Source organism: Fringilla coelebs (assembly GCF_963513975.1).
Source record: "Fringilla coelebs genome assembly, chromosome: 2".
Lineage (NCBI taxonomy): Eukaryota > Metazoa > Chordata > Aves > Passeriformes > Fringillidae > Fringilla > Fringilla coelebs.
In genome coordinates, this window is record NC_140029.1 from 4,578,988 (window position 1) to 4,594,995 (window position 16,008).

At 43.1% G+C, this 16,008-nt stretch overlaps 1 protein-coding gene across 1 annotated transcript in view; it reads left to right on the forward strand.

Moving 5' to 3' along the window:
• BACE2 (beta-secretase 2) overlaps positions 1-14,442 on the forward strand; it is a gene marked incomplete at its 5' end in the record, with an annotated part of 50,067 nt that extends 35,625 nt beyond the window's left edge. The window contains 5 exon segments of the mRNA XM_084226250.1: positions 101-235; positions 2,999-3,100; positions 6,464-6,613; positions 7,832-8,000; positions 13,743-14,442. Of these exon segments, the coding sequence (XP_084082376.1) occupies positions 101-235; positions 2,999-3,100; positions 6,464-6,613; positions 7,832-8,000; positions 13,743-13,996 (810 nt within the window). The 3' untranslated portion in view covers positions 13,997-14,442.
• Positions 14,443-16,008: the final 1,566 nt, after the last annotated feature.

A 16,008-nucleotide genomic window follows, 5' to 3' on the forward strand; every position in this document is an offset into this window, starting at 1 on the left:
TCCTGAGTTATCACAATTAAACATCCCCCTTTTTGTGTGCACTTGCCCCAAAACTGAACAAGTGGGATTTTAAATTGCCTTCTTTTCTCCTCTCCCTTAGGTGCTGGGTGGAATTGAGCCCAGTCTGTACACAGGGGAGATCTGGTACACCCCCATCAAGGAGGAGTGGTACTACCAGGTGGAAATCCTCAAACTGGAGGTGGGGGGACAGAACCTCCAGCTGGACTGCAGAGAGGTATTAGCCCTGCTGTGTTCTTGGCTCTGAGAAAAAAGAAAAAAACCCTGACTGGTCAAGTTTTGTCTTGGCAAGCAGATGTGCTTTGCAGTCTCCTGAGAACTGAATTACAGCAATTCTGGTTGAACTAAGGAAATGGGAGATTTTGGGTTGAGCTCACAGAGCTGTCAGAGCTCACAGCTCATGATGGCAGGGGACAGGAGTCACCCTGGGTTGCTTCCTGAAGTTCTCAGGCTAGGCTTCCTTTTTTATTTTATGTTCTTGCAATCAACTTTTGCTCTCTTGTGGTTGGCAGTTATTATTCCTGATGGATAAGCTTTCTGTTTCTATTAGGAATAATGTTCTGCTGTATCTAGATCAGTCTAATGAGACTGTGCTCTTGCAATTTTTATTCCAAAGGCATTTCATTATATTTTTTTTGTGGAGGATATATGTGTATGTGTGTGCTTTATCTCTTTCTTACTCTTGCTTGTTGGTATTCATGTTTTGATTTTAGTTCTGTATTTTTATGCCCCAATTTCTTTAGACATCCTAATTTCATTCTACTCTGATGCTCTTAGTTGGAGATCAATGGGATGTGATAAGTTTAAAGTTTTTATAGTTCATATAAATTAAGTGAAATGCATGATTCCAGTATTACATGTGCATAAATATTATATTCCCATGCAAAATATTGAAATCATATTGCCATATCAATTATTTAAAATGAGTCACAGCATCTTTCAACTCAATAAGCAGAACAAGGTCTACTTAAATGCCTCTCTCTGTTGTTATGTTAGGAAAGCAAAACCACTAGTCCTTTAAAAACAAATGTTTGCTTTTCTTTCTTGCCTTAGAAAACAGTCAACAACATGTTTTTGAAGGGGAGCCCTTCAGCAGTTTAATACATGCTGTTGCCAGAAAACAGCTCACTGAAAAATTCAGTGGTGTGTTAGGAAAGTTTCCTGTAATTGTTGCTCTTTTCTGAGCCAGGGGTTGCTCTCACTGGTGCAGAAGGATCAAGCCTTGCTGGATCAAAGGAGACCTTCCCACAGAAATTCCACAGAAATTCAGAGGAAGAGCAGTAAAACAGGAGCAGCACAATGAAAGCTGGCCGGGTTAGGCGCTGGCAGAGGATGCATGATTCACTCTAGGATGAGGAGCTCTGTGCCCTCTCCCCTCTCTGTTGTTTCATGGGAAATGGAACATTTTTGCACAGCCTCCACCAGGGACTGCTCCTTTCCTTGCCAGGGAAAAGCTGTCCCCTTGCTCCAGTGCTGGGAATGTGTCCAGAGCCCCAGCACAGCTGTGACCCTGAGCCTGGCAGCCAGGGCTGGGAGAAGTCCTGAGCTGCCAGAAGTGCACTTTGCACTGGTAAATATTGACCAGGAAAGCCAAGAAGGCAAAACCAGCTGCTCAGTCCCCATGTGAGCAATCCCACTACTCCCAGATTTTTGCACAGGTTTATAGCAATGGTCAACCCTTTTAACTACTTTTTTTTTTTTTTCCCCAAGGATGGCATTCCAGGATGCCAGTGATTGTGTATTTTGTGGTACAATTCTGCTAAAATGGACTCAAAAGGTCTTGGCATTTCTTTCCATTCCTCAGAAGTATTTCCAAGTGTGTAATAAATGATTTCCTGTTTGCTTTTCTGTCAGCTCTGTATGGCAGCCCCAGAGCAGCTCTTTCAAAAAATGTGGAAATAACTGTCAAGAGTTACTTTCTCTGACTTTTTTGGTGGGTTTTATTTTTGTCACTGCCCCAAAGGGACCCCATGTGACTTGATAACATCCAAACCAGTGTATTTAAAATTCACTTGCTGTTTGACCTCTTCCTAAGTAGCTTAGGCTGTATATCATCCTGTGTCTTATGATTATGCCATAAACATGTCACAGCTCAGTTATATTAATCCTAAGCTGGCAGCAAAAGTAGTTAATGCAAATAGCAGCCACTGCTACTTGCCTTTTTTTCCCCCAACAGTTAATCATAGTTTTTAAGGAGTTCATGAAAAAAGATTTATCCTTTTAAAAGTTTATACCCCATTGACTGTATCTGAAGTTTGCTGAAATCTCTTAATTTTAGGGTTGAACTTTAAGTAATGAGAGAGCTGTTTGCTGTGGGGGTTTTTTTGTGCAGATTTTAAGGCAGCAAGACAAACTTCAAGTTTCTTTGTACTTGTTTTTTTTGTGTGTGTGTTTTAGGGGTTTTCAGCAGACAAGGGACAAAGGTGTGACGTTTGTACTCTTGAGCCAGTACAGACATGGAATGAGGCCTGATTTTTTCTGCTTATTCTTATATTAGATATGCCAGCCATTAAAACAGGCTGCTGTGTTTAAACTAGAGCTGTTCCCATGCTAGCAGAGATCTTGATTCAGGGCTTGGAAGCTGCATCAGGGTGTTGAACACCTCTCTACTGAATATTAAAATGCTTTTGCCCCCTCTGAGAGCGGCCAGAATTCCCTTTTTTACAGCAGTGAGACATTTGCACCAGCTGTGGTGACACAATAATTTCCTGACCAGTGCAGATAAACCCACTCTTGTGTCTAGGCTGATAGTATCTTGCTTTTCTTTTCTTTTTTTTTTTTTTTTCCTCTCAGATTTCACTGGAATTGAAACTGGAATTGAAGCTGTCAGCTGGAGAGAGCTGCTGACAAGTATGACATGCAGTTCTGGGAAGGCAGCTGCCAAAAAGGAGCAGCTTTGTTCTGCTCAGGAGACAGTGGGATCTGCATTACAGTAACTCCAGCTTACAACTCCTCTCTCTTTTCTCTCTGCCCTCCCCAGTACAATGCTGATAAAGCCATAGTAGACAGTGGAACCACTCTGCTTCGACTGCCAGAGAAAGTCTTCAGTGCTGTGGTGCAGGCAATAGCTCGCACATCCCTGGTAAGGAAATGCCGTGAAACCTGCTCAGAAATGTGAAATTCCTCTTCAGGGATCGCAGGGTCTTTGAAAGGGGTGCCATCTCTGCTGCCTGCCTTGCAGCTCGTGGGTTTTGCACCTGAGGGGAGCAGAGCCTTCCCTGGTCTAGCCCTGTTAATAAGGGAGAAATGACTGATGGCCTTTGATGGAAAGGGAGAGGTGAAAAAAAAAAGGGAGGAGGGAAAAGGGGGGGGCCACGAGTGCAGACAAGAAGTGTGAGTATGGAAATGCTTCAGAAATAGGGCAGAAATGGTGTGTTTTATTCTAAGCATTTCAGAAACACAGACATAATCCCTGTTGCTCTGATTCAAAGTACTAAGAGTGCAAAACTCAGTCTTTTCATTCAAAACAGGGTGTTTATAAAGTAGGAGAACCTGCTGCTGCAAGCAGTTCCTTTCCAAGTATAATTCTTAGTGCTGTCTAGAATAAATGCCATTCATTAGGATTATTCATATCAATAAAGCTGCTTTTGACCTTCATTATTGAATTATTTATGTTCAAAAGCATCTTTCTTTGGGAACAGAGTGGGCTTTAGAAGTAGGGCACGGGGATGGTGGAGTTCTCTGTGTGCAGAGTGGCTGAAGCAGCATTTTCTGGTTAATAAAAACTATTCATAAATTTTTGTTCAATACAAGGAACAGCACCAAGAAGGTTAAAAGAGGAAGAATAAGCACCAGCTATTTCAGTGTGAACAAACTTGATGTTTTTGTCATGGACTCACAATCAGCCAGTGGTTGTTGATGCAAATCACAGGAGAACACAGTAAAGCAGCTGCCCCAAAGACAGTGTTTGCCTGTGTGCTGATAATTCAAGATTGAGATCCTTTTTCCTGCTTGATGGAGAGCAGAGATTTGGCATGAAGTGTCCTTCACTGCCTGCAGATGTCCAATATCTGAAATAAATGTACCAGTTACGAGTTCTTCTCTTTGCACAACACTTCAGTGTTGGCTGGAGCAATTTCAGTCCATGGGGGGAGAATTGAAAGAAGGCAGCCCAGGAGCTCTTGTAATGTCACCCTGTGGATAAGGAATCCTCCTGGGGAGTGGGCACAGTGATCCACATTCCCTTCTGATGCTGGTCAGGACATTTGAACTGGGGCCTTCCACCTCACAAGGAAACACTGGACAGATCAATAAGGTATTAGAGGGGAACCAGTCACTCTGCTTAATTCTTTTTTTTTTTTTTCTGTTCCTATTAAAAATGCATAAAGTAGCTTTTTTTTTCTGAGTTCTTTTTAACCTCTGAGACCCCTTTCCCTCCACACAGCCCAGAATTTACTTTGACAGCTCTAAACAAAGGAGATAGTCTACTAAATAAGAAAAGTAGTTAGAGGGTGCAGGGATGGAAGTCCAGCTGTGTAGGAGCAATGTCAGGAAAATGGATATTTTCAGCAATTGTACTGCAGCTCTGTGCTTCTGGCAGGAGATGTACCACTGGAAAAAAACCACTCATCTGCTGTAGTCAGACACACTTTTCTGACCACAGGTGAGCCAGGTTAACAAGTTCCTGCTCCTCAGAGCTTGTTATGAGCACCCCAGCCAGGTGTTATTTCCCCCTCAGACAAACTGGGATAACTGTTTGTGACACATTTCTTTATTCGGCTCGGTTCAAAAACAAGGCTGTGAGCTCTGTGCTCTTTAGTGGTGCAGATGGTTTTTTAAACTTAAATTATTTGGACTGAAGGCTTTCAGGGAGCAGCTGTTATGATGCACAGTTTGGTGTTGAAGGGTGGTGATTTTGGCAGATGGGCAGAGATGAGCCAGGGAGGGGGGACACCTACTACACCTCACTGAGCTGAAGTCAGGACAGCAAGAATACAGTGTTCAGTTAAAAAGTTGAACAAAGGAAGGCTCAGATAATCCTAAAAATCTTTATTTTATTAGCTTTTTGGGGATCATGCACTCAAATCTCCCACTTGCATTGCTGCAGCATGCAGAAGGAAGGGAAAGCAATGCAGTGCATTAAGCAGTCATTGTGGGAAATTAAAGCAGGCAATTAAAACAGAGCACTTTGTTGGCTTGGCCTGACCTGGCTGGGTGGTACCTTGCAATTTTTCTCAGATCTGCTTTTCAAGACATAAAGGAAAGAGAGGAGAACTGTATTTCTCAGCAGGTTTGGCCTGGGACTCAGCTGTGAGTGAAGAGTTCTGCCCTGTGCCAAGGGATGCACTTCAGCAGGAGCTGAGAGTTCAGGGTAAAAGTTTGTGGTGGGAAATCTCCTTATTCACATGAGTCTGTGCTTGTTGAGGCCCTAGGACAGGGCAGAGCACCTGGAAATGGGAAGAAGTCTCTGTGCAGCCCTAACAAACCCTTCATGGGCAGGTGTGGCAATGGTGAGTGCCTGTCACCTGTAAAATGCCATATTTTAGTGAATGAGCTGATGCTCACAGAATAACCCACAATCACAGATAAATTCAAATGAGGAGAGTGCAGAGGTTGGGTTCCATCTTTTTCCTTCACCCAGATGGAGCCTTTGGCTGGGCAGCCTCAGGCCAAGCTCCTCCCTTCTGCTGCTTTATGGGGGAACAAGAACCAGCCAAAGAAATGCAGCAAAATGAGGAAGGGTTTTGCTCAGATCTGGCAGCAGGTCAGCTCCAGGGAGCAGGAACATTGAGCAAGCTGTTTGTCTTAACCAAACAAGCTCTGTAGGGGTTGGCTTTTTGTTTTGTTAGTTCCATGGATATGTTACAGAATACTGTTAATCAGTTTTATTTCAAAAGCATGTGTCAGGTTGTGCTGGTAGAGAGTGACAGGGCTTCTAAAGAGACAGAGGGTGTGTTTCCTTCCATTACAGCAAACCTTGATTCCTTCAGATGCCAGAAGATTTTTGGCTTAGCCCTTGGCTTCAAAACTCTGAAGCTGAGTAAGGAGCTGTAGGTGCATGCGGAAGGGAGGTGACCTCATTATCTCATGACACATTCACGTGGTTTGTGTTTTGGTTTGTGTTTTTTTATAAAATGTAAAATGCAAAACCATTGGTGTTTGGTCAGAGGGGAGGGAGGGAGGCAGAAAAATCCCCTTGTGGAATTGATTGCTTAGGGAGGCCACGTGTTCACTGCAGTAGAGGAAATAATGGGACAAAAATGGGGAGGGCAGGGAGAGCCAAACTTGCTTTTGCCTCTTCCCCTTTCTCCAGGTCATGCTGGGTCATGACACACCTCAGTTTGGGTGTTGGGGTTTGGATTTTTGCCTTGGTCCTTAAAGAAGCAGCTCAAATTTGTGTTCTTGGAAATGAAAGAACTATCAAATAGTGGTAGTGATTCACCACAATCTATCAAAATGGATGTAATCTCTAAGTATCATTTTGTTTGTTTGGTTTGTTTTACAGATACAAGAATTCTCTTCTGAATTCTGGACTGGCACACAGCTTGCATGCTGGGATAGAAATGAAAAACCCTGGTCCTTATTTCCCAAACTCTCCATTTACCTGAGGGATGAAAACTCCAGTAGGTCGTTTCGGATCTCTATCCTACCACAGGTCTCAACCTTCTTTGTTTACTCATCTGTGCATTTATTTTTACTACTATAAAGCACATGCTCTTAAAAAATAAGAGCTATTTTTAGCAGTAACAGGGAACTGGCTTATTGCATGCAAGGGAAACCTTTTTTAATCAAATCTTAAAAATCTATTTTTAAATAGGGAAAATAATAAACTTGTCAAACCTAAAAGCAAAAAAAGAAAGGGACAAAGCACAGTTTCCCTCTCAGTGCAGTCCACATAGTTGGGAATTATTTTTTTTTCAATTTTTTCTGGAAAAACAGGCAAGTTTCTGTTTTGTTTTCATGAGCTTTGGCCACATCAGATGTCAATACAGAATGTCTCTGCTCGTTTTGATCTTCTCAGTTGGGGAAGAGAATTGATTTGTTTCTCGTGGCATTTTGAGTTGGAGCACATCTTCTGAATATGAAAATCTTGGCAATGACCCTTTGTGAGCACTTCACCAGTTTCTGTAACTTGCCTGGTTTATCTTTTATTAATATTCCATCCATTCCATTATATTTAGAATATAATGTGCCACTTTTGTTTTTCTTCTCTGGCTTCTCCTCCCCGTCAGTTGCAGTACAGGCTGGTGTTGTCTAACATTACTAATACATTCTTTTACCTCAAGGGACAGGCAGGAGCAAAGGAAAGAATGAACCTATTAAGTACATTTTAACTTGAAATATAGTAAAGCCTTATGATAAGCTTTTTCTGTATTGATCATGTAGCTTGGCAATCATTCATCTTCCCCAAGGAGACAGGGGGTGAAATGTGACTTGAATTTATAAAATCTAGAACCTTGAAGCTGACACTGAATGCTTTCTGAATCAACTCCATCCTAATAATTATTTTAATAACTAATTATTCTCTAATTTGAGTTCATCTCCCAGGATCTGCCTCAGCCACCCTTCCCTTATGGTAAAAAGTGAGAATCTCAAGAATTTGCTGTTCACCTGCATGTAGTGACTGACTGTGTTCAAACTCATTTTAGAATCCACAAGCTTTACCTTTTTACCTGCCTATTAGCTTTGACCAGTTTTAAATCACTTACAAAAATCTGTTTGCCCCTATCCTTTCTCCATTTCCAGTGGAATTTGCATGCCTGAACTATAAAAATGAAAAACTCTGAACTTCTTCCTGCTGTGAGGTGTTGCATTTTATACTTTGCTTTAATTTTATTTTTATAATTTTTTTTTTAAATTTTCCTTTTAACAGCTTTACATTCAACCCATCCTTGTGATAGGAGATAATTTGCAGTGCTACCGATTCGGCATCTCCTCCTCCACAAACGCTCTGGTCATTGGTGCTACAGTCATGGAAGGATTTTATGTCATCTTTGACAGGGCCCAGAGGAGAGTGGGCTTTGCAGTGAGTCCCTGTGCAGGTAAGAGGAAAATTTCTCAGGATTTGGGGAGTGAGGAAAATCAGGGAAACACGTTTGCCACTTATCTGTTGGCAGAAAGTGTGGTGGTTACTCCTGCAGTGTGAAGGGTGTGTTTTAAAGAAATTCCAAGTTATTCACATTGCAAAGGAAGGGAAAAAAGAAAAGAAAACCCAAAACTGTATTGCAACATCCTTTGGCATGAAGGGAATCAGGCTCAGCTCTGGGTATCTGTGCTGGGTTCTTCTCTCTCACAGAGATGATCTTTCTGGGACATCTGCCTGTGTGTGCAGTTTTCCCAACAGTTACATCAGATGAGTCCCTGTTTTTAATGCAGTTTCATTTTGGGCTGGTTCCTGCTCTGAGCTGTGCATAAATGGATTCTTCAACCAACTCTTGAGGTGTGCAGTGAAGTGCCTTACTCACACTTTTCTCTTAATGTAAATTGAGCCTGTTCAGCCCCTCCGAACCTGGCAAAGAAAGAGCTGAGGTGAAAATGGGGCTCACATTAAGACTCTGTAGTGTTTGTGTTAATTCTAAACAATTACTTTTCTCTTTGTAAGCTGAAAGCCATTAATTTATTAACTAGCTGCTGAGATGTGAGGAGCTCATTATTTCTGGCTGATTTTACTGTGCTGGTTAACTTTCCTGATGTCTCTTCTCTCACCAAGGGTAGCTAAAACCCAAAAGTTTTGGGGTTTCTCCCCCTTGTTGTTCAGGCATTGCTTTGACATCTCAAGAACCTCCAAGTGGGAGAGGAGGGGAAGGATGTGCACCCAATATTCAGGTCTCTGTGCCAAACAGGAATGGTCTGTGCCCTGAAAAACATTGTCTCACCTGAGGTTTGCATGAGAAAAGGACTGAAACTGGCAGTGCTTCTTTAAGGTCTTAGAGAAGGTAAAGGTAGTTAGGACTGCAGTGCTTAATGAAGGGAAAAACAGAGATACTGGCTGGCTGAGTTGTAGCTTTAGGGCAGTTTTAAAGCTTCTTTTTTATTTTAATCTCTCCATTGTTAACAAGCTCAGACTTGTTGGCTTTGAGCTCGATCCCAGAGAAAATCTGGGTATTGGTATGAGTTGCTTTATGGACACTTCTGTGAGGTGCCAGGCAGTGATGAAAGACACGTTTGGAATGTGTCTGGCAGGAGAGTGTAACTGGACAAATGCTGCAGGCCAGGTGTTCCTGCCTCCCATTCTTCCTGGTGCCTCCTGACTGCAGCTGGAGCGAGAGTGGAGCTGCCTCCTGGCCCTGTCCTGCTGCATCCATCAGTGTGGGGAGGAAGGGGCATCAGACAGAGCACATGGACCACGTGTGGTCAGCAGGGGACACCAGGCAGCTGCTGTGCACTAGAACTGCTTTGCCAGCCCTTCTTTGGTGAGAAAAATAATCTGAGAGCCATAACAACAACACCTCGGTGTTAGTATTGCCGCCTGCAAGCGCAGTTTGACCACTTCACGTAGTTCTGCCAGAGAGGAAGAACTGAGCTTGCTGAAGAGAGCTGCCACTGGAATTTACAGGAGCTTGGACATGTGATTACACCCAGCTGGTGCTCTGAGCTGCTTCCTCCTGGTCTCCTTGTCCACGTTTTTCGCACATGTCTCAGCAGCATCGCAGGAACTCTGCTTCCTGAGGAATCAGCTGAGAGGAGAGGCACGGAGCTGCCAGATTCCACTCACATGAGGCAGATGACATTTTGCTGGATTGTGCCAGTGATGCTGAGTTTCACTCCTGCACAGCTTGTGGTTTCCATATTTAACAGCACTTTGATGAGAGAGCCACGGCTGTGAGTGCAGGATGAGGGATGGAGCTTCCCCTGGAGGCCAGCCCTGCCCTCCATAGCAACAACTGCGTTCATGGCATTTATTGGGAGCCTTCTAGGCAGCTCGTGGGCATAAATTAAACTGAATTACTGGTGCCTCCAATCTTCAGGAACAGAGGAATGTGAAAGACCGTTCAGTGTGGCTTTGCAATGACTTTTGCTTTCTTAGTGGGAACGTTAAATTAAATCAAATTGATTTTGTAAGGTGTTAGGGCTGTGCGTGGTGAACACACAAATTATGGGAACAGGACTAAAAACCTTAATTTCATTGAACTTCCAGGTTACTTTTCAGACTTGGCTAGAGATGAGAACTGGCTTATCCCACACTATTCCTTGGACCATTTTCATTCTCCAGGATGTACCGAGAATGAGGAAAGTTGGATAGTTGCAAGCTCTTCCATTGTAGCAGGAAATTTGCCTTTTCCTCATTACATGAAACCCTTTAAGACTTATTCAGATAAATAATTTTGAGTTGCCTGTTGATAATCCTAGTGTTTACAGGATGAAAAGGACAGGTTTTTGGATCAGGTCCCTTCTTGAGACAGGATGTTCAGATCAACGAGTTGGTTTTAGTGAAGCAACCTGGAAATGTTCAAGGCCAGGTTGGATGGGGCTTTGAACAATCTGGTCTAATGGAAAGTTCCCTGCCCATGGCAGGGGGTTTAAACTAGATAATCTTTAAGATCCCTTTCCAAGCAAAGAAAAAAAAAGAAATCAGGAAAAAATAAATACCCCTGTGGGAAAAGAATTGGGGTTTTGGTAGGCCCTAAGCTGAATGCAAGCCAAGGTAAGTGAAAATAAAATTACATAACAAAGAGCAACATGTACCAGGGACATTCAGGAGTTTCTTCTTCACCAGGTGGGTGGCACAGCACTGAAACAGGGTCCCCATCCTCGGGGTTTCACAAGGCCTGGCTGGATAAACCTACAGCAGAACTGATTTATTGATGCTGACAGTCCTGCTCTGAGTAGGATCCTGGTCTAGGTGACTTCCAGGAGCCCCTTTCAAGCTGTACTTCACAATTCTATGATGAATTTTATCTAATTCCAGGTTTACTGCTTTTGTAACCACCCAAGTGGGTGAGCTAGCATGTGTTGAGTTTTACACAAATGATAGAAAATAGCATTTTTCCAGAGGCACCCTTTTTGTCCTGTAATTATCAACAATGAAGAAAATCTCATTTCTTTAAGGTTATACAAGTACTGTAGTTAGGTACCACCAGATATTCTAGAATAATACATGAAAATCCTCTAATTCAGTTAATGTGTAATACACTGAGTGTGTGACTGTTAGTTTATGTTCAGGGCTTCTTTGAACAATTTAGGGAAATTTCCTCTCAATTTCTCTGGGGGTGGAAGAGTGTGAGGGAAAACTTTTTTCCCTTTTGGAGGGAAGAAAGCAGAGGCTGTGCTGCTATCAAGCATTCTCAAAAGGCAATTTAAAATGTCAGCCACTATGGCAACAGTTTTGTGTTGTCTTCTTTAATAGGAGTAATTATTGTGCTGGAGCCAAATAATGAGTAATTAGAGACTTTTTATTTTCAAAGTTCTTTCCAAGGTGGAAAATTGCACTGCTTTTCCTTTCCCCCACAATTCTTCAAAACACAACTAAGTAATGATATTTAGGCCTTGCATTTGAAATTGGTGTTAAATGTGGTTGAGTTTGGTGTTGCTGCAGAGCTTCATAGAGCCAAACCAATGGTGTGAGGGGGTGAGATGTCCAGAAGAAATAATTGCATAAGAAATAATTGCAAAGTGCATTCCTGGGACTCTGGACAAAAAGGATTTCTGCCACAGACCTTCTAGGCAGAATTTTTACCCTCTAATGAGTTTGGGGAGTGGGTGTTTGGTTATTCACCAGTGCCAGGGTCCTCGTGGGTGCAGCCTCGGGTGCCCCCAGTTTGCTCTCACAGCATATTCCTGCTCAAGGAGTCTTCCCACACTTAGGGGTGGAGAAAGGGCTGGTTCAGATGAGTGATTCCACAGAAATTCCTTGTTTGGGCATTTTGTTTGTGGTGAAGGTTGGTCTCCCATCTGATCTGCGAGCTGCAGCCTCCCATTCCCTCCACCAACACGAATGGGGCTGTGAGGGACAGCAGTGAGGGTGCAGGATTGCCCCTTTCAACACCAGCCCACAACTGAATTGAATTAAATCTAACAAAACCTAAATCTTAAAATGATACAGGGTCTTGTGAGGCCAGGGACTGAATGACGACCAAAATCCATGCAGATAAAGCAACCAACCTATTTTTTTAAAAAACCTGAAGAACCTTAAAGGTCACCTTTGCAAAATCCAGGCTGCCTTCTTCCTTCCAAGGGGGTAGTTTATGGTAATCTCTTTAAATGTGGTTTCAGCAGTTGTGACTAAGATATGTGAAAATAAGAGATGCAGTTTTTAGTAGATGGGATCAGTTCCAATCAGGCAAGAGTGTGCCTGTATGTAAAATGTGTGAGAAATAGACAGGACAGTTAAAACTGGGGCCCTCATGAAGAAATATTCAGATGTGCCATGGAAGTGGCTGGCTAGAGAAGTGAATTATGACTGCTTCTTGCCTTAATTTTGTCATCATTTTTTGAGTTGCTGGCTTAGTTCTCCTGGCCCATCACCATTTCTCCTTCATGTCCCTGTTCCTCACTCCTGACAGTGACCTTCCTCTCGTCCACTCCCCTTTTGTGGACATCTGTCCCCCAGTTCTCCTGCCTCACCTCCCCTTCCTTCTGGATTTTCATCCACAAGAGTGTCTGTGATGCTTTCCACACTGAACCTTGTGTTTAGCATAAAGTCCTTTCAGATATCTGTGGAGCTGATGAACCTTTCTGCTGCTCCCTAAAGCAGCAAACACAGAAGAGCAAAGATTCACCTGAGGTGCTTTTCCAGTTTTTGGAAATGCCAGAAACAAGCAAAAAACTGCCCAGACCCTGTCCTATAGCAAGGTGGATGTTGTAGGGAATTTAAATGGATATTTTTGAAAGATTAGTGCAGAGGTAAAAAAGTGATCCACTTTGGGCTTTGACTGAATGGTTTGGGCTTTGACTGATTGAAATGCCTGTGGAGATGTGGGAGAGTCACAGTCTCCTTCAGCTTCAGAGTCCCTTTTTATAAACACTGGATTCTTGTGTTTTGTCTTGGTTTGAACAGACAGGTGCCTGCTAAGGAAGGCAGGAGCCTCCCCTGAAATGGAAAATGTAAACCCCCTCCTCTGAATTATTATAATTTTGAAATTAAGGGGCTCTCAGGCAAAGATATGGGAATAGGAATAACAGTTCTTTACTGGGAAAATTAAAATTCAAATGCAATAGTACAAATTTAAAAAAAACAGCACTGCCAGAGTCAGAACATGCCCTGACCCTTGGTCAGGGTGGGGGCACAGACCCATCCCAGGGGGGCTCAGCCCTCCTGCAGTGCCAGCTGTGGCTCTGCTGCAGCAGGATCCTGCACAAGGGGGGAGTTTTCCTCTGCAGCTCCAGGGCTGCTGGAGATGGGCCTGCTCTCCCTCTGGGAATGCAGGGCAGGAGAAAGCTGCTCCTCTGGGAATGCAGGGGGCAAAGGCTGCTGTGCTGTTCCAGGGCAGATTGTATCCAGGTAGGAATGCTTGGCTCCTGCCCTGGGCGCAGCATCTCCCCATGGGATGATGGAATTTGATCAGCCCTGCAGGGACACTCACTGGCCATGGACAGCAGAGATCTCCTGCAGGGAGGATGGGCTGTGGGAGAGAGAAAGGAAAAACTGCCCAGGGAACAGCAGAGAACTGCCCCACAGATAGGAACAGAACACACACCCCCATTTCCAACCTGAGACACATTTTTATTGCAATGAGAGGTGTGGTAAAACTCGAGTGTGTTGAGATGTGTGATGACAGAGGGAGGGGGATGTCCTTTTTAATGATGTCTGCAGACCTGACCCTGTCCTTTCTGTGCCTCCCCAGAAGCTGACGGCGCGCCCGTCTCTGAGATCGAGGGCCCGTTCACCACCGCAGATGTGGCCAGCAACTGCGTCTCCAGCGTTTCCTTCCACGAGCCCGTGCTCTGGATCGCCTCCTACGCCCTGATGAGCCTGTGTGGGATCATCCTGCTGGTGCTGATCGTGCTGCTGCTCATCCCCCCCCGCTGCCAGCACCGCTACACCGACAACGACGTGGTCAACGACGAGTCCTCCCTGGTGCGCCACCGCTGGAAGTGAGAGGCTGGATCCCAAAAACAGACTTAAAAACAGGACCAAGGACAAAGAGCTCTGCCAAGGGGAACAAGCCAATGCCTCCTCAGTCCCTTCTACGTTCCTAGAAAACGCTGTTGAAATTCCCACCGAATCCCCCGCATCGTGACTTTTATAGCTTTATTTTCTAACACCGGTTCTGAACCAAAGCACTGTTAACCACCTCTGAAGTGCTACGGTACTGGATTTGCTACTGCAGTACAATGAGCCTTTATGCTCTCTACAGTACCTTCTTAAAAAAAAAAAAAATGAAAAAAACTTTAAAAAAAAAAAGATAAAAAAACCACACCATGATGTTCTTCCACTGTCTGAACAAAATTGTCCTTCTCTCTTTCACAAAAAAAAAAAGGAGCTGTCAGTATTTTCTAACTAATCGAGCCCTGACTGTAGAAAAAGAGAAAAAAAAATAATAATCTTTCTTATTAATTGCATTAAATGAATACTGCTTTCTGTTTACATCAGTTTATTTTGAAACTGTGCTTATGGTTTGGGGGAGGGAGAAAAGTCAGACTTAAGCAGCAGAGAAAAAGCAAGGGAGATCAAGAAGAAATGTTGTTTTGTGGTTTCTTTCCCTCAAGATCACTGCTGCCATTTGAGAGGGTCGCCCTCCCTGAGAGCTGTAACAAAATAGTCCAAGGTGGTGAAAACTGGGAAACAAACTCGTTCAGCCTTAGAGTAAAACAAGACTACCTCTCTTAATTTACAAGGATGCTACCACTGGTGAGTGTGTGGATTAGAACTGGTCTTGAAGCACAAAGATGCTCCATACAACCAAAAGGAACTACTTGGCTTTGAATTTTTTGTGATTTTATAAAAATCAATACTTCATGACTTTCCACTTTGGTGCACCAAAAAAAAAAAAAAAAAAAAGAAACCTTTCAGTGGGGTTTTGTTTTTTTTTCTGGGTTTGATATTTAGAAAAGGCTGATCTGCATATGTATGGACAGACAAGACAGCAAGGTCTGTGTTCTGCTGTATTTCTAGAGAGAGTGTAACAGAAAGAAAACAAAGTAAGAACGACAACTTTTTTGTTTGTTTTAATTTGGCTGAGCTCAGCAACCTAGAAATTCAAAGGAGAAGCACCTGTCTTTATGGACAGGCTGTGAAGTGAAAGGTTTATGCTGCCTTGTTTTTCAGCTTGAGGTGTTCAGTTTGGCATCAATCAAATGAAAAGTGTGTGTGTGTCCTGCCTGGCTGAAAACAAACACGTGGTGGGACTGGAAAGGATAGTGGGAGAGAGCAGGGGAGGGTGTACTTGACCAGCTTCCATTCTGCAAGTGCAGATCATCATGCTGAGGTCAGAATGAGGTGTTTTCTTTGCAGATAGGACAATTTTTCTTTTCTCTCGTTGCAGGCTTCTCTGTAACACTGGCCTAAGTGTTTGGATTGGAAAGAGTGCAAGGCTGAGGATTTTTTATACATTTAAAAAAGGAAAAAAATATTTCTTTTCGTTTTGATAGCAGAGCAGTTTGCATATCTGTATGGGAAATGAGGAAATTTTTAAAAAAGCTTAGCTCTGAATTTCTCAATCCCTTGCCTAGACAATGTTCTGCCCAAAATCCCTTCATACAGCTCTGTGATTCACACTGCCTCTGCATCTGACTCTGCATGGAATAAGGAAAGATTTTTATTTTTTTTTTTCGGTAATGGTGCATTTTACAGAGGTGCACATCATGTGTGTGAAAATAAAACACTGTGGGTTTTTTTTTTAACTAACTTATGTCTTTCATGTCATAACTGGAAGTGCCTGTGGTTTTCTTTTCAATTCTTGCACTTTCAGATTGCTTGGCTCAGTGGAGTAAAATAATTGATGCTGTGATCCAACGTCTGAAAATGATTTCTTGTGGAATTTGAAGTTGGAAACAGGAAGGAATTTTGAGCTTGTCTCCTTCTTCCTCTGCCTCTTAGTTTCTAAGAGGAGAAAAATTGTGAATTACCTGAAATAAGCCATAGAGCTTAACTGTTTTCTCAGTGTTCTA